General features: G+C 41.0%; 1 protein-coding gene across 8 annotated transcripts in view; it reads left to right on the top strand.

The window, feature by feature from the left end:
• The window catches only part of ARID1B (AT-rich interaction domain 1B), a 402,254-nt gene that overhangs the window by 362,307 nt on the left and 17,103 nt on the right, over positions 1-22,844 (top strand). For all 8 annotated transcript variants that reach the window (XM_024214019.2, XM_024214024.2, XM_024214022.2 and 5 more), the window contains 4 exons: positions 4,116-4,325; positions 8,084-8,288; positions 19,992-20,130; positions 21,583-21,755. In XM_024214019.2, coding sequence (XP_024069787.2) covers positions 4,116-4,325; positions 8,084-8,288; positions 19,992-20,130; positions 21,583-21,755 — 727 coding nt within the window. The remainder of the gene's footprint in view (positions 1-4,115; positions 4,326-8,083; positions 8,289-19,991; positions 20,131-21,582; positions 21,756-22,844) is intronic.

Genomic DNA, 22,844 nt, shown 5'->3' with positions numbered 1-22,844 from the left:
TATTCATCAAATTATCCAAGTGCTAAGGTTCTGATAGAGTTCTTGGCTCCAGGAGTGAGTGTGGGCAACGGTGAGCATGGTCTGTGGTTAGCTTTGCAGTACCCCTGCACCAGCAGAGTGGGTCATTTTGTTCAGTGATTCCTTTATGCAAGTGTGGAGGGAGAAGATGCAGAGAAGAGACTGTATAATGATATGTATTGTGGGATTCTCCAGCTGGATAGTTATAGTGGTATTGCTATACTGTAATCAGTTATGTAAAGAACAAAATGGCTTAAAAATTAATTAAAATAGAATATGAAAATATGTGAGAGTCTCAATATGAGAGAGACTGTGAGCAGGGTCATTGTGACACAAATTAAAACAGGGTTATGAATCCCTTAAAATGCTCTGAAACTGTTCACTGTATATATCTACATATTACAGTAGAGATCGTTGAATTGTACATTTTTCCCACAGTGCTTTCAGTGAGAGATTTGCAGTCTGTGGAATGTGTGTGTGTGCCTGCGCATGTGGGTATATAATAAAAATAGGTCTTTATTATTATATAAATATTAACAAACTCTTAAAGTGGGATTATCAGTCTGTGTTTTACACACACATACACAGATGCAAACAGAGATAACTACCTACAGCTAAAATCTGAAAGGAATTGTTGTAGGAGACAATGAACTATCAAGCAGATACCTTGGATTGCCTGGAGGACTCTTGCAGATTGACCATAGGAGGTGTGGTAGATTACTGCTTTATGAGGCATCAGTGTATGTTTTGGTGCAATATAAATAATATACAAATTAAATATGGAAATGAGTTTGCTTCTTCTCATCTTGTTTCAAAAGCCACCACCCACTTTGGCATGACAGGATCTCTTCACAGGAAAGTCCTGGGGCTAGAGTAGCAGAGGTTAGGATTACAGGGGAATTGAAGCAATGTGATAGAGCTAGGTATGACAAGCTTGCCTAAGCCCTATTGGTTATTTTAATCAGACTGTAAATGCACTCACAAAGAAAAATGTAGGATATTTGTTATTATTCCAATATTGCCTGGTTAGTCAGTAGTTATGCTGTAATAAATCCCTATTTTCTATGTTTTAAACTTTACCTGCTCTAGGCTGAATCTGGCCATACAGGACAGCAGTTTGTGTTAGTGTGTGCACAAGCTTGTGTAAAATCTGTCATTTTGCACATAGTAGTGCAGAAGAGAAAAAAAAACACATTTACTTTTGGGAAAGGGTGTTGTTTTCCCCCAGTGTATTCTTCTAAAGTTAATGTTTCATTTTAAAAGAAAATTGCAGAGTGAGAAGCACTTCTTACCTTCTGCAAACTGTGAAAAGTTTTCAAATCATACTGTCATTTTGGAGCCTGCTGCATGTTACAGAAAAGCAACATAATTTGAGACAGAGATAGTATAAGAGCCCAGTATGAAAGACTGTAAACCAATTGACATTTTGCAGTGATACTGGTTTAAAAGAAGAAGAATTTTATAATGTAAAACCTTTCATTTGAATATTAAACCTGAACTTTCTTCTACTGGTGAACTCATATAAAAGCATAATAGAAACTAGTTTATTACCTCCTACATTAGATGTAAGTGGAGATAAAATTTGCTATATAAAACCTTGTATTTCCTGCCTAGAATATAGATAAAGATGTCTGTGATATCACAAATGTGAGACTGTGAAATTAATGCTGGTAAAAGGTAGAATCATTTTGTTCTTTACTTAAGTGGGTAGCACTGTAGCTCCACTCGGCTCTGCTATTCAGAGTTATATGCTCATCCCGAGGTTTCTATTTGAGAATAAAATATTTAGGATTATGACTTGTCCACTTACTGTCCATCCTCTCTTTTTAATTTTCCTTTCCATTTTAATAATCTTCAAAGTAAAAATAGTTCACTGGTTAAATTATTGTTTAAAAACACAGTGCTCCTAAATGCGTGGGATGAAGCAATTTCAGTTACAGAACTGATATCACAACCACATACAGAGTCGTTAAATTTGTGCTTTCACAGCCTAATCCACGGGCCTTATGCCAGTGCACACGCCTCCCTCCATTTAAAACCAGTAAACCACATTCAGCCTTGGCTCCATTGACTTCCGGGAGAGTTGCAGCACAGCTGAATTTGGTTCACTAAATTCAATATTGCACTTTCTAACTTTAAAATGTGAAAGGTAATATTACATACATATCAGTAGGGAGGATTACAACTGAAGACATTAGAAATTCAGTTAGCAAAGTGGGGAGCTTTTCAGGAGCCAATTTATTTAATTAAAATTAATATCCATTCACTGGAAATAACAGCAACAATGGAACTGCAGGGTCACATCCTCTTGGCTCTGATTCTCTTCCCTCCTGGCTCTTCCCCAACATTGTCAAGTTTCAACCAGAGACCAGAGGGAGATTTGGAGCTCTTCAGATTTTCCAGCCCAAATTGTACAAGGTGATTGGTGGCAATGCTTTATGCGAACCGTTATTGACTTTCTGAATACCACAGTAATCAACAGGCTAAAGTGATTGAAAGCTGCATGTTGCCACATTACATGTTGCATCGTGCCACAGTGCCAGGCCCCGTTCAGAACCATGTGATCAACAGAAAGCTCGTTCTGTACTCGTCCCAAAGTACATTTGGGAATTTTGTTTAGAGCTGATCAGTCAAAAAAATTTTTTTGCTTATTTTAAAATATTTTACCCTAAAAAGCAAAAAGAAAAAAATTGAGAAAAGTTAAGCAGGGGAAGGGCAATGGGTGGACAAGGATGGTGAAGTGTGTTTACCACAGCTGGGGCTACACTTCTGATATGTTATATATACAGAATACATTTCCTTCTCCATAATGTCATGTGAATATCTCCTTTCCACATAGCTTGGTGTCCAAATGTCCCGATCATGTCTAATTCTGAATAACCCCAAGTTCACTAGGGGGCAAATCATCTCCCCTCCTCTGTAGGGGCAGAGAGCCCTCTTGCAGCAGAACCCAGAGCACTTATACTGTGTGGAAGGGGGACACTACTGAGAGAGCTACACGTGAGTGGGGTGCAATCCCTGTGAGTCACAGAGCCCAGCTCACAGGGGTCTCTGCTTGCATAGCAAAGGTGTGGAGAAAGGGTCTGGTGGACGCACATCTACACAGATCCACCAGCTGTTTCCTCTCCCTTCCCTTGTAAGGAAGGGGAGCGGGATGAGGAACGCTGAGGCTTTGCTAGCATTAAAATTAGAGGAGTAGCCACATAATGGTTCCATTCTTACTACTCAACAGAGGGAGAACTAATTTTCCCCCCACCCTCCGCTTTTGTGGATTTTCCCATTGCCTGGGCCAGCTACTTGTAATGGGCTCTGCTTCTGTTTATACCCCTAATTTTCACCAGTGCTATGTATGTTCTTTCTCCACACGCCGAATACATGTGATGGCTATACTCTGTGGTTCTCTTTCACCTTTGCAAGTGAAGAGAGTGGTTACTCATGACCAGTACTCAAATTGGCTGGTATGAGAAAATGGCAGTAGGCTCCCTCTTCTCCGTTTTTGGATTTTTTTTAGCCAGCCATGATGGGAAGGGTAGGTAAGACATAATCACCTACCCCTGTCCAATTCCAACACTGCTCACAAAACAGGTTGGTTGTCCTAGCTTCTGCTCTGAGCCGTTTCTTCAGAAATTCCTCTTCTGATGGAGCATTTTGGTGCTTTCTTTCTTTCAGGGTGTTCTTTGTATTATTACAAGTTGTTCAGAAGAGGCCGATTTTAATGTAGCTTCATTTAAAATTGTAAAGCGCTTTGAGATCTGCGGATGAAAAGCACTATATAAAAACTAGATATTTTTTAAATGACTTGAGGCATCATCAGAAACTTGCCTTCTGGGATCCAAAGCTCAGATCAATGAAAGAAACATAAGAAAATAATGAAAATGGGGAGTTTGGGCCCTTTATTTAAAATCATATAACTTGCAGTATATGGACAGAATGTACTGTTTGTGCCAGAACTAGTAGCCTTCATTCCTGACTGTTGTGTGATAGCTTTAGTTTGTTTGACATCTTCTCTTTTTCAATGTTGTGAGTATCTTACTTTCTTTTCCCTTCCCTTCCCTCCCTTCCCCCAACTCTTTTTTTTTTTTTCTTTTTTGCTCTAGAAATCAAGTTCCTCCACCACAACTGGAGAAAAGATCACAAAAGTCTATGAGCTGGGAAGTGAGCCAGAGCGCAAGATGTGGGTGGATCGATACCTCACCTTCATGGAAGAAAGGGGCACGCCTGTGGCCAGTCTGCCAGCTGTAGGCAAGAAGCCACTGGACCTCTTCAGGCTTTATGTCTGTGTCAAAGAGATTGGAGGTTTAGCACAGGTGAGCGGAAGTGGATGAAACTAGACCATCCAAAAACTTAGCCCTGCATTCCTCCTAGAATATTTTCTGCTAGTTTCAGCATTACAAATTCTTCCCTGAAAACAAGGGGGAAAAGACATGGAAGTTTCAGTATAACTAATGTTTGAAGGTAAGTAAGCTCGTGTGTAAATCTAACCCAGATTAGCCTGCCATGCACTAACTGACCGTGTGGACCCTGCTGCTACATACTAAAAGCTCTGTGGTATGCTTTGATCTACTCCTGTTTCAAATCTGTTTGAATTTTTAGTGCGCAGCGGCAAGGTCCACACAGGCGCTTAGTTTGGGGTGGATTTACACCCCAGCTTGCCATGAACTCAGGGTTTATGTAAACAAGCCCTGAGGTTCATTTTGGACTGCACTAGTGTTCTCATAGTGCACAATGTGGCTCTAAATTGCCTAGTGTCAAGGGAGTTTAGGCTGCTGTCTGATCAAGGGCACTCTAGTAGTGCTAAGAGAGAATCAGAAGAGAAGGCCATTGGATTAAAGAGAAGGGTTAGAAACATGGAAGAAGATCAAAACAGGTGATGGAAAACAGCTGTTCTAGAGATGGAAAAAAAGAGAGCGCCTGAAATCCATCCATCTCAGACAGGGAAGTGCCTCTAGGAAAAGTCAGTTCAAATCTCTTAGGAAGTGGCAGGAGTATGTAATTTGCAAGCAGTCTGTCCCAAACCATTCTTCCCTCTGTATGTTTAGATTGTATACTCAGCTGGGAAGAGACTGTGTTTTCCTCTATGTTTGGAAAATATTTACCACATGTTTTGCATTGTCTCAATCTATATAAATACAATAATAATCAATAATGGGGAAACCTAACCTAAAGGCAGGAAGGTAGACTGGGGAAGAGGCTGCAAATAAAAAAGATGTTGGTAGAAGTCAGAGATACAGTTTGCTGCATTGAACCTTGTCTTTCCCACTGAGAGTAAATATGAGGCCTGTGATGTCACAGGTGAGAGAATATGAGGTTCTTTTCCCACATGCGAATCGGGGTTAGTAATAGTTGCCTGACTCACACGGATGCTGTGAACATTAACTTATTTAGGTTCGATCCCATTCATGTCTTTAGAGCCGGATTGATCCTTTAATGTTTGTGGAGCACTTTGAAAGGGTAAAGCACTAGAGTAGATACTAAATATTAAGTAGTAGCACTATTGGATTTGGGATTCAAGACCTTCTTTTTGCCTTGCTGGCCCAGGCCTGCTGTGTGCTGAATGCTTCCTGTGAGATGGTGAGAGCTCACAACTCGAACTGAATTAAGGGTGATCAGTACTTTGCAGGATCAGGCTCTAAATTATGAGTTTGATGTAACTAAAATACACATGATCTCTACAGTAAAACACACAATCTGAAAACAGAAGTATGTTAAAGTGAATTGGGCCCATGGAAAGTGAACCCCTGGTAATGCTCCCACCTAGCCAGTTCTGGAAACCCACTTCCAACAGTGATTACTGCTGATTTTAACAGTAGCACTCTGCATAGCATGATATAGCATATTGAATTAGACCATGGTCATTCAAGTCCAATGATGCTAACTGGCGCCGCAGAGGAAGGTAGAAAAATCTAATGTATTGCACCTTGCCACTTGTTAAATGCTGTCCATGGATGAACGGTGGGGTTCCATCCTGACTTTTGCAATGACCAGCTGATGTGTGCCCCGGAGTTTTCCTGAACTTGCAAACTTTATTATTGGTCATAACACTCTGCAGCCCTCTTTTTAAGTCTAGCTACAGCATTTGACTCAGTGTCTACAGAGGCTCGAATGCTTCTACACAACTGGTTAATATTAAACCATTAAATATAAGTGGGAGTTGAAATTTGAAATCCTAAAAAGGCCTGCATGTTTGTTTATAACAAGGGTCATTTCTTATTTATTTTTAAAAAAAACACATTTTGGGCCCAAGCTTACTTTCCAATATGGACCAACATATATTACCGATGAGGAGATGCTGTCCCACTCAGATACAATTTTGAAAGGAACTTGATTTATAGGTTTGTAGGCTACAAAGGTTGATTGTTCACTGTGGGCGTGTTAACATGTATTCTCTGGTTAGGGCTACAGAGAAATGCACATGTTCGTCTAATGAGATTTATTTAAATATAGTTGGATGGTGCCCACCTGAAAAGCATAGTTGCCCCTACCACTGCTCTCCACGTTTCATGATCTCTGCCCACTGAGTGACAGGATGTAGATGTGCAGCGATGGTGCGTATTTATCCTCCTGAAGCATTGCATTTCAAGGTACACCAAATAGCGCTTTGCTTCCCTCTTCCAAAGGCATGGTAGACCTGCTGTTGGCAGCCTTGTTTTATATGCCAATACACTGGACATTTAGGCACTGAGTACTTCTGCGTGCATTATGCAGTGTGTTTGTTGTATACCACGTAGTGCTAAGTAAATGGGCAAAAAAGGGCTGTGTGATTGGGGATTTAAGTCTCAAAAGTGCCAGTTTATGAAAATCACTTTCTCTTTGACCCCTGGATTGGTGCCAGATGTACCTGGAATACACAGGGAAAATAAAACTCTTCACTCGGCCATGCCAGTCTGCATGTAATTAACTCTTTTGCCAAGAGAACCATCCTATCTGGCAGCTGTGAAGGGGTTATTGAACACAAAGATAAAAACTATATAAATATCTCCTTGGCTGGCATATAGGGTTGGCAACAGATATGACCAGTAATAAACTTTGTAGCTATTTAAGCTAAAATAGGGTGATAAAATCTCATGCTTCAGGATGTAAACTGATCATCATAGCATTCAAAAAGTAAGCTCCCCCTTCCTCCCCCTTCCCCCCCCCTTAAGAGATGCTGAGCACTTTCAACTTCCATTTACTTCAGTGGTGCTTAGCACCTCATAGGATCATACCCAGCACTGCACATCTAGCTTGATGCGCATTGGGGCATTTTCACCTTTGTTTAAAGGAAAAATACTGGTCATTACTAGAGGCACTGCTGGACCAATGGTCTGATCTGATGTGGCAAATCCAGTGTGCCTCAACCTAAGAGCGTAGTTTGAACAGTCGCTTTCAGTACTCTGGCATACGCAGCAAAAAGGCTCACACCAATGGCATGCTTGTATCAGCAGAGCTGTAATACAGAACATTACTGCACTGTTCCAGTGTGTTTGAAGTCTGTCTTAATTAATAAGGGGCCTCACTTGACTCTGCATCTCCTGTTGCAACGGGATCATTGATCAATCCCACAAGAAGCCTTAAAGTGAAAGGATTTGAACCAGAAATTGCAGGCTAAACTACCTGACAGCTGGTGGCTGTTCTGGAGGAAATGTTTTTCATATCAGTGCTGAAACACTTAAACTGCAGAATAACATTGTTATTGCTTTTTAAATTAGTTTTTAGAAGCTGCTTTTTTAATTAGAATAGGGTGTGTGTGTGTGTGTGCGTGTGTGTCAGAGAGAGTCAGTGAGTGTGCATTTGAATGGAGATAAATAGCTAACTGAACAGCACAAGCCTTGGAAGAGTGCAAGGCATTTAAAAGATGCACCATGCAGAAGACTCTCAACAAGCTTTTTATGTAGCTATCAGCAGGTTCCTTAATGGTTTTATAACTACAAACGCTGTCTGTGCATTACTGAGTGGGGGAGTAATGAGCATTAGTTAAAAGAGGCAAATAAAAAAAGTAAACCAAGACATTAAGTGCTCTTTTTCCTCTTGGCTTTAAACAAGCCGCCTTGCTGCAAACCAATACTTCTGCCATTTATTTTGCTAGGTTAATAAAAACAAGAAGTGGCGCGAGTTGGCAACCAACCTGAATGTTGGCACTTCAAGCAGCGCAGCCAGCTCCCTGAAAAAACAGTATATTCAGTACCTGTTTGCCTTTGAGTGTAAGATAGAACGAGGGGAGGAGCCCCCTCCGGAGGTCTTCAGCACTGGAGATACTAAGAAACAACCTAAGATTCAGCCGCCATCTCCTGGTAAGTAGAAGAACTGCAGACTCTTATACAATAATTCACTAGACTGCATCCTGCATCTCAAATCTCCTGTCCCAGCAAACATTTTAGAAGCATCCCTTGCTAACCTTAGATAAGCTAGCTAAAAAAATACTCCTTGGGGATCCTATTTGTGTTCTGAACTGGCTCCAAGCCAGTATGAAAGTTAACTCTAAGGAGTAGACTGCAGAGATGCATATATGCCCACACATCTTTAAGCATTTCTTTGTCTCTGTCTGAAAAATACAAGCATTCTAACGATCAAACTGTTAAATGGAAACAATAACAGCAGTGTTCTACAGGGATGTTCCATCCCTTGCATTTGCTCTCTGTAAGACATCGGATACCCAGGACTAAATAAATAAATAAAGTAAGGAAGGGCTGGATTCTCCCATCCACACTTTAACTATTGGAAATCTGGAGCCAAATTTCAATGGGCCTGCTGGCAAGTAAAAGAACTACTCAGTGTGAGTAAGGATGGCAGCTTTTGGCCCAATAAATGGAACTCAGCCTGCTGCTCCAGTACTGTTTATTTGAAATGCCTGGCAAATGAAGAGAGTTGAGAGACTAGAGAACACCCATAGTACAGTATCAAGCTTTGTCATTTAGATTACGTCACTTTCTTCTGCCATTGTTGCTAATCCTGTGTATTAGATTGAGTGCTAGCAGCACGGTCTGTATCCTATTGTCAGCTGTAGATGGGCACTGCAGTCGAAATGTTGATTTTGGTTAATGAATCTTCATGTACAGTATGGTGCTTGAAGTAGTCAGGAGAGTTAGATTTGTTTTTTTCTGCCTGCATTCAACTCAAGACTCGTAAAATGACAATCATGATTGACATTCAAGCTAGAGAAATGTAGAGGAGTAACATGTTAAGCATGTGAAAGAATAAATAGAAGGTTTTGTTGCCTTTTGGAGTATTTAACTTCTTGGCTTCAGGCAGAAGAGGAAAAGAGGACTTTTAATTGGTATGCACTATTTTCTGTCTGCATGGAATCACAGAAGGGCAAAGACCTTTTTAAGTGTGAATCAGAAAGATGGGATTCTCAGACTCTTTCCTGGTGTGGAGTACTTTTTAATACACAATAATCTCATAGATACATAGTGAATGGGGGGCATTCACTATTACACAGGCCACCTCTTCCCATTAGCAACATAGTGTCATTCCTATGAAAGCGACAACAGTTGCTTACATGGAAATGTGAAATTAGGAAAGTATTTAATATAACTTGATTTCTTTTAGGAGCTGGAAGTAAGGAGAAGAGCCAGGAAACCAGCCAGCTATCCCCTTATTTTGTGACCTTCTGTCATAGATATTAGAAATAGCAAAGACCTATTAAGTCATGCAATTACATTCAATTGCCAGGTAGGGTTATTCCTTCTGATGCTCACTCTGGTGCTTTGTCCAGTATTGTAAATGTCTCTAGTGATAGGGCTTAAATTGCTTCCTGTTAGAGACCTTCCATAGTCTAATAAAATTCAGTGTTATGAATTTTTTCCTGATATTCAGTTCAAATTTACCTTCCATCACCACTATGTTCACCCCTGTATAACACCCTAAATGTTTATACCTTACAAATACTTAAGGTTATCATGTACCCCATCAATAGGTATTTAATGTATAAAGCAAGCATGTTACTCTAAAAACAAGTTGGGGGGGGGGAAGGCCCACGTATTATAAACAAGAGCAGCAAGTCAGAGTATTTGACTCCCTAGAGGGAGTTTAGATTAGCCAGCACATGCATTCTTATTAAAAATTGAAAGCTGTTGGATTTGGCTGCATCACCTGCAGCAAGGGCCAGTAAATGGAGCTGAAACCATTAGACTCATTAGGGAGAAGGAAAAGAACATGTTTTTTTTAAATTAAGCAGCAAAACTAAAAATAAATAAATATTTTGCTTCCCTCTTCCTTTCTCTAACTCTCTTACAATGTTGCCATTCAGTAATTTTGGTTAGTGGTTCAGGAACAATCATCATAAAACTGTCTGAATTTTGTGTTAAAGAATCTTGATTTAAATATCCAGACCTTGAACAAAAGCAGAGAAATGTCATGGGCTGCCCTGCAGTTCCATGTGCACCTTGAAACTATAAATGAAAACTGCAAAGTCCAAGTCTGAATTTATCATAACATTACGTTCAGTTCAAACAAGCTGTCTGGGAGCAGAACTGAAACTATTTTTCCAAAATAAAAACACAGCTGGACATAGGGACCAGAAGAGGGGAGGAATCAAGCAATGATCTCAAGGTTTATTTTGTTTGCTGGAAAAGAACTTGTGTCACTGAATGGGCTGCACTTCTGTGTGGAAAAAGGCTTTCCCAGTGTGTATCAGCTTTAGTACATGAAATCCCGCTGAGCTATAGATGCTGCAGAAAGTACAGGGCCTGTTCTCTTAACAGTTGGCTCTTTTTTTCTTTTTCTTCAGTTTATGGTAACATTAATGTTTTAACTGCACAAAAGCAGTAGGATTATAGATGTACTTTAGGTAATCCATCCATCTTTGGCTTGCAAATGGAGCAGGAGCCCACTGGAACAGGAAGCAGTAGACTAAAAGGTTCTTGCTTTTAAACATTAAGACATCATGAGATTGGTTCAGTGCAGGCACACCCGTGTGCCTGCACATAACAGCCTTTTTGAAGCCTGCTTCAGCTACACAGAACCAGTTGCAATATTGATGCCTAAATCAATATGTGATGAAGAAGGGTAGGGTTGCCCTTAAGGGAATTGGGCTTAAACCCCTCCTGTGACAAATCACCAGTTTCGCAGCTGATTCTATGAGGCTGAGGTTCAGGTGATAGCTTCAGGGCTGGCTTCAGGCACCAGGGCAGGAAGCGGGTGCTTGGGGTGGTCAACGGAAAGGGGCGGCACGTCCGGCTCTTCGGCGGCAATTTGTCGGCGGGTCCCTCAGTCCCTCTGGGAGGGAAGGACCGGCCGCCGAATTGCCACCGAACAATGAAGCGGCGCAGTAGAGCTGCCACCGAAGTGCTGCCCTTGGTGGAGTTAGCTCAGAGTTCATATGCTACTCCCTGGTAGATGGCCTGTGGAGTGGAATCCTGCAGGGAGCAGGCTAGGAAGGAATGTAAGAGTTTCAGGGAGTAGAAGACCCTGGGTCGGGAGAAAGCACATGATTGGTATGTTGAACTTGTATCTGACAGTTTTGTTTTAAAGAAATAAAACCAAAGTCCTGAAGTAAAGGGACTGAAATCCTGTGACTGAAGAGTGTTCTTTGGTACATAGGCTGGTGAGTTAGCCCAATGGTTTGCATAAGGAGGTAGGGGGATCAGAATTCTACCATCACTTACACTTCTTGTAACCCCATTGACTTCAGTGAGGATGGGTGGTAACTGAAGGCAGAATTTAGCTGTCTGTGCTGCCTGTGACAATTCAAGGTATATCCCAGCAACTCCAAAGGAAGAGTTGGACTAGTTCAGCAAAGCAGTAGGTCAGTGGGCCTTGTTCAATGGAGGCCAGAGTCAAACACACCTCAGCCAACTTAGTGTTATTTTTGTTCTAATTGTCCATTTTAAAGCATGAGTTGGATGTATGCTACTGTCAGAACTTCTCCAGTCCACTCAGAAATCATATGAAAAGAGATGGCCTTGAATGTGTCATGGAGCTGCTTCTTGCAGACAAACAAGAACTAGGGAATAGCAAGAGCCTCATAAGTGTTCTATCCGGGATGCTTATGCTTTTTGGAGATTCTTGTGAAGACAAAGTGTTCCATACAGCCATAAGCTCGTTAGTGTTTTGATATTCTTAACCAAAATATATATGAATGTTGTGGAAAATTCTAAATTGAAAATACAAGGTGGCCATTATGATAAGGAGGCAAATTGCAAAAAGCTTCCAACATATATGATCTGTTTTCCATTCTGACACTATAGATTCTTTTGTTGGTCAGAAAAAAAATTCTGTTAGCCACAATAAATAGATCATTTGGGTACACATGAATCTGGAAGTGATGGCCATTGTTAGCCTGTGTATTTGGGCTTTATTACTCATTATTGTACTGGCTCAGAATTGGCTGTGGGTTAGCTCATGGATGGACATAGACAGTGTCAGAAAACAACATAGCATTGAAAATCTAAACAAAAGTGGGATGTAAGGAAACTTGAAGGAGGAGCAGGTAGCAGCTTTGACACACAGGGAAAGGGTTCCGTTTCATGATTTCCAACTGGAAAATATTGCTAATGATAATATGTGTAATGTATCTTAACAAAATATATAAACATATATGTGGGACCATACCTTCCTGTCATATGCATAGCACCTAGTGAATGTTGGGCAGTACTTAGCAATAGATTGGGGCACTCCTGAATAAAATCCAGACAAGACCTTGGTCTTGTCGGTGTCACAGAGATCATATGATAGCAAACCTGTGAAAGTTTGTGCTCTGTTGTAACACAGAGATCCAACAGCCTGTTCTCTGTGTTTCCTTGGCAGCAGAGACAAGACTTTGGGAGGCGGGGGGGAAAAGCCAGTCATTCAATTAGTAAGTTTGTAACCAAAAACCCATCCATCTTTACTGGCAGGTGGCTGACTGAATTTCTATTATTATCTGACAGGTGATGTCACAAAACCTGTCATGTAGCCAACCGGGGAATCCCCAGTGGAAGATAAATGAGAAAAGGGTCTGGGTTATAAATAAAGGTGCCCTCTGATTGACCTCTGTTCACTGTAGACCTGGGCATATCTGACTAACTCTCCCCTCCCCACCCCCACCCTAGTCAGAATTAGGGCACTGGGTTCATACTGTGTAAATTATCTTCCCAGCGTGGCGTCTGGCTGTTCAGTCTGAAGTATGTGAATGTACTTAACCTTCAGTAACCCTTCCATTGTTTACTTTAGCGTATACATTTGTAGCTTCTGGCAAAAGGTAGGGATATCCTAGAGAGCATGTCAGGCCTCCTAGTAATGGAGTTTCAAGAGGTTGCATTCTTTTTTTTTTTTTCCCCCTGAAGGAAAAATAATTCTGGCAAGAGGAAGAATTTTTTTCTGTTTTTATTAACTGCACATTTGAACTATTGTAAATAAAGGGTCTTTCCTGAAACCACACTCCCTAGCATTGCAGGCCTTTTAAGGAAGCAGCCACTGAGGTGCTAATTTCATGCGGCTGGCAGCAAATTGGTCCATGTAGGAGGCTGTGAAGGATGCCATGATGAAAATGTTGCTTTCAGACAATTTTCTTTCAATTTTTTAAAATCTGCCGTGGCACCTATAAGGCAGGTGCTGCTCGGGCTTTTTTGTATGTTGAAAAATCACATATTACACTAGTTGACTAGACACAGAGGAGTATTTTTCTGGCCATCGCCAGTCAGCTATATGGTCTTGTATGCACAGCTTAAACACTTCAAATAATTGTGTTTCCTTCTTTTTAATTCTCTGTTGTTGTTATTTTGTTTTATAGTACTGAGTGCTTATGTAGGACTTGACAAAGTAACAAGACAGGATCCCTGTTTTAAGAAGTTTACAGTCAACTTAAACAGTTAGAATAGAAACAAAAAGATAAGCTACATGAGCTGATGGATGTAAACAGTGTCAGAAAAAAACGTAGCATTGAAAATCTAAACAAAAGTGGGCTGCAAGGAGAGATTTGAAGGAGGAGCAGGTAGCAGCTTTGACACACAGACAAAAGGGTTTAGTTTCATTATGTCTAACTGGAAAAGTATTACTAATGATAATATGTGTAATAATATGTTAACAGGATATATAGACATACATGTGAGACCATACCTTCCGGTCATTTGCACAGCACCTAGTACATTATTGTGATGGCAAAGTCAAGCACCCAAAAGTTAGGAAATGCCAGAGTTAAGCTTGCCTGTGCAGCCTTAGCTCGGACCCCTTGTGCGTATGCATTATGGTACAGTGTTTTAATTACATGATCATACTGTTTTTTTCCAAAAGACCCATTCCTCATTCAGTGCGCAGAAAGGACATTGATCACTTAGTGAGCAGCTATTCAATATTTTGTTTTCTCCTCCAGTTCAGTATTTTGTTCATTGTGTAGCCCAAGGCCTTATTTACTGCTCTGAATACAAAATTATTAATTTCCTCATAGGCTTTTCTATGTTACTCATCAGTATAATATCTGAGTGCTTCACAAGCATTAATTAATTTGTCTTCACAAAACCCTTGTGTGCTGAGGGGTTATTATCCCATTTTACAGGGAGGAATTGAGACACAGAGAGATCATGGTCAAAAGTATCCACTAATCTGAGGAGCCTAATTTGAGACACCTAGGACTGTGATTTTTCAGAGTATTTAGTATTATATAGCACTTAATATATTCAAAGCACAGCTCCCATTGACTGCAGTTGCAATCATGAGTCCACAGCACTTCTGCAAATCAAACCACAGGGTCTCATACCAAATAAATGAAGAACACCTATGAAAAGTTTGGTTTAAGTGACTTGCCTAGCATCACATAGTAACTGTTTGATACAGGCAAGGATAGAATCCAATTCCCAGGACAGCATTCAATTGCCTTAAGCATGAGACAGTTGTTTCTCTTGCTGTAATCCCCTGCCTCATTGATGACATACCTTCCAACTTCTACAGTAAACGAGGCAAGGGTCCTACAGACAACAGTCTCCCTCGCTACACAATGCTCATTCATCCCCAGAGTATGTCAGTCCTGTGCACTAAATGAGGCAGGGGTCTTGTGGAAAAATTGTATGCGATCATGTAATTAAAGACTGTATCATAATGCATACGCACAAGGGGCCAATTAAATAGCACAGACAACCTTAATTCTGGCATTTCCTAACTTCTTAGTGCTTGAGTTTGCAACCTTAATAATAATGTTCTTTTAACATAAGATTTTTTGTGTGTAAATCCTAAGATTTTTTTAAAAAGCAAACTGAAAAAAAAAATAAGTTCCATCATGTGGTGTCCTATTGACACCCATGTGATTCATCAGCAGTTGAAACCTTTAGATCCATCTAACAGACCTCTTGAGCTAATGGAATAACTGATAGCAATAGTAGGTTGTCATCCTCTATGTGACCAGCACTAGAGGGCGATGAGTTGTTTTGCCAGTTGGTTTCACAGATATTTGCCAACAGCAGAGGAATAATGAGACTCAGGAATCTTGGCTCCATTTCAGTCTCTGGAGAGGAATGTGCTGTAGCGGGCACAGATTCTTCTGCCTTGACCCTCTCTGCTGCATTCCCTCTGCGCTATTCCTGTCCTGTCTCTTCCCTACCCTTGGCTCCTTGTCCCAGTTCCATTCTTCTTATTCGGACAGTCTCAGTATCTTCACCTCAGGCTTCTCATCCTAGTCTCGGTGTCGTTACCCAGACAGTCCACCCTTTAAACTCCCCATCCCAGTCTCACTCACCCCATCATTAGTTCCTGTCTCCTTGCCCAGCCAGTCCCAGTTTCGCCTCTCCCAGTTCCTCATCCAGTCTGTCTCTCATCTCCTTTCCTCTGATGTCCAGTCACTTCCACATTCGCGCTAGCTGCCAGTCCCAGTCTCCCTCCCCTGGCTTCTCATCCAATCTCAGTGTCCCCCAACATCCAGCTCCTCTTCCCATTCTCTTTGCCCAGCCAGTCCTAGCTATTCCCTCACACTGTCTTCATCTTATGTCTCCCCCCCGACAACTTCTCTCCCCCCATTGATTCCAAGTCCCAGTTAGCTCCAGTCTCCCCCCGTAATCCCTCAGACAAACTCAGTCCCCTGACCTGCTGGTTCCCAGTCCTCCCACCCCTGTTTCCTCCTGGGTCTCAGTCCTAGTTTCTTTGCTCAGCAAGTCTTAATCTTCCCCCAACTGCCAGACCCTTCTCTCCCGCCACCAGCCTCCAATTGCAGTCTTCCCCCCTCCCAGGCTCCTTGTCCCAGTCTACTACCCCTGCATCCTTCCTGGTCTGGGTCTTTTCCTTTCTTCATTCAGTTCAGGCAACTTCCCCATCTGCCTGGGCCCAGCAGGAGGAGCATTGAGAGCACAGAAGAGATGGACTTGCTGCTGTTTGTTCCAAGCCCAGACCCAGATCCAGCACAGCCCAGAGCAACCAGGAGCAGAAATTGCAGGGAAAGTCCCGCCCAGACCGAGACTGGAGCATGCTCAGTGCAGACAGGAACTTGGGGGAGTTAAGCTGTGGTCTAGCAAGTCACTCCTGAGCATGTGCAAACTGATCTTTTCAAAGGCTTAGGACTAGGGCAGACTTTCACAAAGGCAGCAAAAGGCACACTACTGACACAAAGATCGCCTCACACCAGATTTAAAGTCCATGTTCCAAAGCATGAGTGCACTAAAGCTTCTGTAAGAATACTTGCCAGATTTTTTTTAATGGGTAAAACGATGTATTTTCCCTTAGCTTTATTCCCAGAAACAACTAAACCATTTTGACTGAAACTTTACAAACAAAAAATTCATCCCGAAGCAGATACCTGGTCTGAAAAATTTCAGCCCAAATGGTTAAAGTTTGGCAAAGTTATAAGCAGCTGAAAACAGGGTCTTATAATAATGAGAAGTGTCGGGGAACCTTAATAATAGGCAATTCTGTCCGCCCTGTCTATAATAACCATTGTTTTGAGTGAGGAGCTTAGATTTTTCTGCTGTGAAGAATGTGTTTTGTACAGTAACACTCTTCAAAAACCATAGATTAACTGTTCAGTGGCCTACCAGTTGTTCTCTGTCCATTTTCTAGTGGACCAGGATCCACATCACACACACTTATGTCCTTGTAGGCACCTCACAACCTAACAGGCACAGACACTGTAATGCTGTCACATCGCTAGAAGTGCTCCTGCCAGGTCAAAGTTGAGGCACATTGACAAAGTAGTTTCGGGAAGCTTGCATTCACTGTGCTGGTATTGGCATTTCTATTGTACAACACATTTTTTCAGCTGTTTGTTACCATTCATTTTTTTTAAAACAGCCAGCAGGTAGAAATTTGGCTTACAAGTTCTCAGCTGGGTATCTCATTTTGCTTTCTGATTTTTTGAGTCAGACATGTTTATATAAGGACATACTATAAAACAGAGTATTATTATTTTATAATAAAAATGTGGTGTATTTATGCAACCCATAAATACTGCAAATATATTTTAACTGCTGTCAGCTTTATTTTTTAGATCTGAATTAAGTTCTTCTTGCCCAGGGTGGGTTAGGGAAACATTTAATTGGCACTTAATGGCCCATCATGAGAGAAGCTTGAAATATAGTGGGTGAGGCAATATTGTATTTTATAGTAAATAGCATGGGGCCATGCTAGGATGCTTACCTGGTTCTAGTATATTGACTCTAAAAATCTGTATAACTTAACTCAGAAATGGTTTCAGTTTTTTTCACTTTTCAGGGAAGTAATGTAGAATTTGCCTGGTGTCAGTGGATACTTTGAGATGTAAGGTGGAGGGGGGAGGGGGTGTGACAGCTGAATCACTCGATTTCTTTCATTTAGTCAAAGGGTTTGTTGTGTTTTCACATGGTGATTTTCATTAGTATTATTATTTAAATGTGTATTGCAGTAGCACCCGAAGGGTATGTCTACACTGCCAAAAAAAAAAAAAACCCCGCAGCAGTGAGTCTCAGAGCCCAGGTCAATTGACTCAGGCTCGCGGGGCTCATGCTACAGGGCTAAAAACAGCAGTGTAAATGTTCAGGCACAGGCTGGAGCCTGGGCTCTGAGACCTTCCCCCCTCACTGGGTGTCAGAGCCCGCACTCCAGCCTGAGCAGTAACATCTACATTGCTCTTTTAGCCCCATAGTGCAAGCCAGGCTCTGAGACTTGCTGCCACAAGAGTGGGGGTTTTTTGCAGGGTAGATGTACCCAAAGTTCCCAGTCAAATGTAACGTTAATTGCACATGAGTTTTGTGTTGTGTTTGTTTTGGTTTTCTTAATATATTAATGGGCTCAGTGATTTTTAAAAGCTTTTAGAACTTCATTACTATATGAGCATAAACCAAATACAGTTGGGAAAGTTGAGGACCAAGGATAGCATCATTAGGACTAAAGAAACAAGCTGCGCAAAGGTCCTGATGTTTCAGGAGCAGGAATTATTTCCGGATACTGGCAAGATGCAATACAGATGTGAATGAAGCAAAACGAAGCAAGGCATCCTTCAAGCAAGAGTGAGCTGCATCCATCAAGATGATGTGATTCCTAGGATTTGGGGCCAACTCTGACCCACTGTCCCTTCCCAGAAATCAGAACAGATTAACCCTAGCTGCCTCCTTCTGTTTTTTCTCCTAGAAGCAGTGTACACATTTTTGTCATTTAGTCATTGAGCACATGCAGACAGGCCAGGCGCTAGGAAGACAGATTGTAGCCAGCTAGGAAAAAAAAAACAGGAAATGCAAAGTTAAGGCTAAGTTAAGATTTTTTTTCTAAATATTCTAGAGTTCTGTGTTTTTCCTTCTGGTGAATCTTTGTTTACAGCAATTACATTAAAGGATTTGATCCTGCAAGCCCCCCTCAGGTGGTACTCCCACTGAAGTCAATAGGGGGGCTTGGCAAATCAGATCCAAAGCTTATACATGGACTTGTATAGTCTCATCTAGCAGATTTCTAAAACTAAATTAGTTGGGAAAATATTCTAATATCTCATGCAGTGAAAATGTCCGTCTGGTATTAACGTTAAAAGGGTATCTATAGGTTTACTTAAAAGGTACACTGGGCATGTATTCCATCACCAGCTTTGTATAATATCTTCAGTTAATTGGGTCATATATAACTGCTCATTCTCATTGGAATAGAACTCTTCACAGAATTCTCTCTCTCTCCTTGTAATTATAGTAAGAATGTAGCCACTTAACAAGGTGAAAGAGTGCTGGCGGTGCAAATGCTCTCGATCCCTCATTGAGATCTCAGTACAAGTGCAGCTGCAGATGAAATGGGTGGCCTTGCAGAGTTACCTAATCTAGATATACACACTAAGCATGGGCATACCTTTTCCTTGAAATAAATGGTTCAGAGGAAGACATCTGCAGAATACCAGCTATGAAAGTGCAGAGTGGAAGCAAAGAACTTCAATGTCCTTTCATACTGTACTTGTTTGAATGATGTGTAAAACCAAGGTCCTAACACTTGTTAAACTTTCTGTTGCTATTTTCACAAGATATGCACAGTGTTCTGTTCAAATTCTATTTTTGGTAATTGCTTTCTTCTTAACTAAAGTTCCCTCTATATTTAAAAAAGGATACAGTATTCTTTCCATAGAGTATTTCTCTCATCCTATCTTATAGGTTGTGTAAGGTTGCTGTGCACTGTTAACTGGCTGCCACATTTCACCTCTGAGATGCATTTCAGTGGTAGATGAAATTATGAAGTTCTCCTGATATAGTGTTTATGTATCAGTTGAGTTAGTAAAGTAATCCTTCAGGGTGAAAGTTGCTATATAAATATTTGTATTGTGGTACTGATTATGTGATGAAGTTATGTCATTTTATGAACAGGGTACCCTCTGACCTATTATTTATATTAAAGGTCCTCCTTTGCCTAGATGATTTCCATTCATGTTGCTTTAGGCCGTGGACTAAATTCATAGTTCTAGAAAAGATGGGGGATAGTACAACACTGAATATACCAATCTCAGAGGATGCTCAGGAAGGCTGACATACTGAAATGCATAGTGTGTAAGCAGAGTAGAAGACTCATTTTAAAATAACTCTTTTCTCCTTGATAATTGCTGCTTCCCTAGTACATTGCTTGATATATCTAATATGTCTTTATTTTAAATCTGCCAGCTAATTCTGGTTCCCTACAAGGTCCACAGACTCCCCAGTCTACTGGTAGTAATTCCATGACAGAAGTGCCGGGCGACTTGAAGCCTCCAACACCAGCATCAACACCTCATGGACAGATGACGCCCATGCAGGGCGGCAGGTATTGAAAACTCAATGCTTCATTTCACCTTTCTTACCCTTGCTACATAGAGTAGAACAGTGTGCCATCAGGGTGTCACTTGTATAAAGAAAAGCAGATTCAGGGTTTTTGTACGTTTGTTCTTTCCAAGGGCATCTTTGCATGGTCATTTTGCATCTTGCTCTGCAACAAGTTGCAGCAACTATGGTTATCAGTGCTCTGCCTTCTATTCCCGTAATAACGTACATTTGGAAAAAACAGAATTCCTGAGTTGATAATCAATGCTTCAGTTGTCAGTGATACTTAACCTTAAAATTTCTAAACATGGGGATTTTTCTGAGTTGAAAGTGGGATCATGATCATCTTTATAATGGTCCTTTCCATCATAAACCATGTACATGTGCAGAGCAAGGACTAAAACCATGCTCCTTCACTTCTAACCATACAGTCTCCTGCCCCTGAGCTAAAGGGAGAGTTCTATTAGTTATCAACTAGCTGGTAACTGCAGGAGGACCGTTCTGTTCTATAGAGAAGGACCCTTGTGTTTTTATTAAGCAGCAGTCAGCCAGCCAAGGGCAATGTTCTTGTACAGACACAGCACCTTATCCTTCTGCCACTAAAGTCTATGACAAAAAACTCTCAGCAGCGTCAGTGGGAGCAGGATTGAGATCTAGACTATCCACAACAAAATCATTCACAACTTTGCTTAATTATAGTCTCTTGTCTTCAGCTGTAATCGGTGCACAAGTTTTCAAAGAGATCTGACTATGTGGAGAGATAGAAGGGGTAGTAGCAAACCTTTTTTAATGACCTCTCATTCAAACAGTTTGATTAATTTTTTTCCCATTTGTAAAAACATTCTCATTTGCCTTCAGAATAAATGTGGCAGTTCTCAGAGCAACTCATGTTTTCAAGCCATGTTTATAAGGGCTTTATAATAAAGCTAGCTGAAGCCACAAAGGTTGCTGCTGATCCATAATATTTAATGGTATTGAGAAGGTAAATGCAGTGCTGCTGTTTATTCTTTGTCATAATACCAGAACAAGGGGACACCGAGTGAAATTGAAAGATAACTCTATTTAAGACTGATAGAAGGAAATACCTTTTTGACACAATACGTAATTAACGTGTGAAACTCATTGCCTCAGGGTATTGAGGCAAACAGTTGATCTGGATTCCAAAAAGGTGAGAACTTTTATGTGACTAATGGCAATATGCACATTCACATTAGATTGGATAAAAAAATCACTCATGCTTAAGGAAAAAGCAGGGGTAGGAAGAAACTTTTCCTGTGGGCAGGTTATTCCATAATTGTCTATTATGGCATTTCTTACACCTTTCTCTGAGGCATCTGGCGCTGGCTACTAGCAAAGACTGGATACTACACTAGAAGGACCAAAGTCTGGTCTGGTATCACAAATTCTTTCATGTGTTCCTATGACATTAATGCCTCCATTTTGTCTGTCCATTTAGAAACAGTGCAGTTAGTGTGCACGATCCCTTTTCTGATGTAAGTGATTCTGCATTCCCGAAGCGAAACTCCATGACGCCAAATGCACCATACCAGCAAGGGATGAACATGCCAGATATGATGGGAAGGATGCCCTATGAACCGAATAAGGACCCTTTTGGTGGGATAAGAAAAGGTATCTACTAAGTGGCAGTCTCAGTGTGTTCTTCCCTAATTTCATCCAAGCAACGTATTTTGATTTGTCAAGATGTGCTTGGTGTGGCTCTTTTTGCATGCTCTCCCCGTCTCTTTGCATCATTGCCATCAGCAACATCATATCTTCACGGCAATAAAGGAAGTGTAACCACATCTCAGTCTTCTCTGGTCATTTTTCCCCCTCTCAAAGTTAAATTATATAAGTGTAGGCTTCAGGCTTCAGTGGGATCCCAAAATGGTTGTTCAGGACTACTACACAGTACTGTTTGTGACTGGACTATACCGCTAAGGATCAGCGGGTTAAATTAGTTGGGCCTGGGGTTTTTTAATGCTCTAGTAGCATCTTTGAATATAGTAAACTATATTACAGCATGGGATAGCATTTCTAATTGTTAGAGTAGGAAACTGGGAGTCAGAATTCGTAGGTGCTATCATGGTTCAACGCAAATTCACTGTGCAGTTTTAAGCAAATCTCCTAACCTCTTTACCTCAGGTTACGCAGCTGTAAAATAGGTATACTTAACTGTGTAGCACACAGAAGTGTTGCAAGGTGTAATTAATTAATGTTTGTTAGACATTTTGAGATCCTGTGGTGAAAGGTGCCACATAATTCGAAGTTTAGTGTTTTAGAAAGTTAAAAATGAGAATAACACTAAAGCTAACTCAGTCCCCGGGTGCACTTCACTCAGGGTCTTTCTGTGAATTTTAAAGTATCTTAGGAAAGAATAATTTGAACTGTTCTCCTACATGTTTGTGTATAGGAAAGGGGGAGGGTAGGAAGAGGTTCACAGTTCATAAGAGCAGAAGAGAGAAGAGCAGATGATGGAGGTTTAAGAGTATGAAGTGGCAGCTGAAAGATGAGGTAACAGAGAGGAAAAGGACAAAGAACAGGGAGAGGAGAAGAAGTGGTGAAGTACTGGCGTCACTAGTTTAAAAAAAGAGAGAGAAAGTGATGCTGATGAGACCATTTGGAACAGCAGCTGGGTAGAGGCCTTATGTTTCCTTTAAATCCCATGCCTTTTGCCCTGGACCCTGGTACAGCAGAACTTCAGGGGAAATAACATCCTTT

Source organism: Terrapene carolina, unplaced genomic scaffold (assembly GCF_002925995.2).
Source record: "Terrapene carolina triunguis isolate 2854851 unplaced genomic scaffold, T_m_triunguis-2.0 Scaffold85, whole genome shotgun sequence".
Classification (NCBI taxonomy): domain Eukaryota; kingdom Metazoa; phylum Chordata; order Testudines; family Emydidae; genus Terrapene; species Terrapene triunguis.
This window is presented reverse-complemented; position numbering and strand designations above follow the sequence as displayed.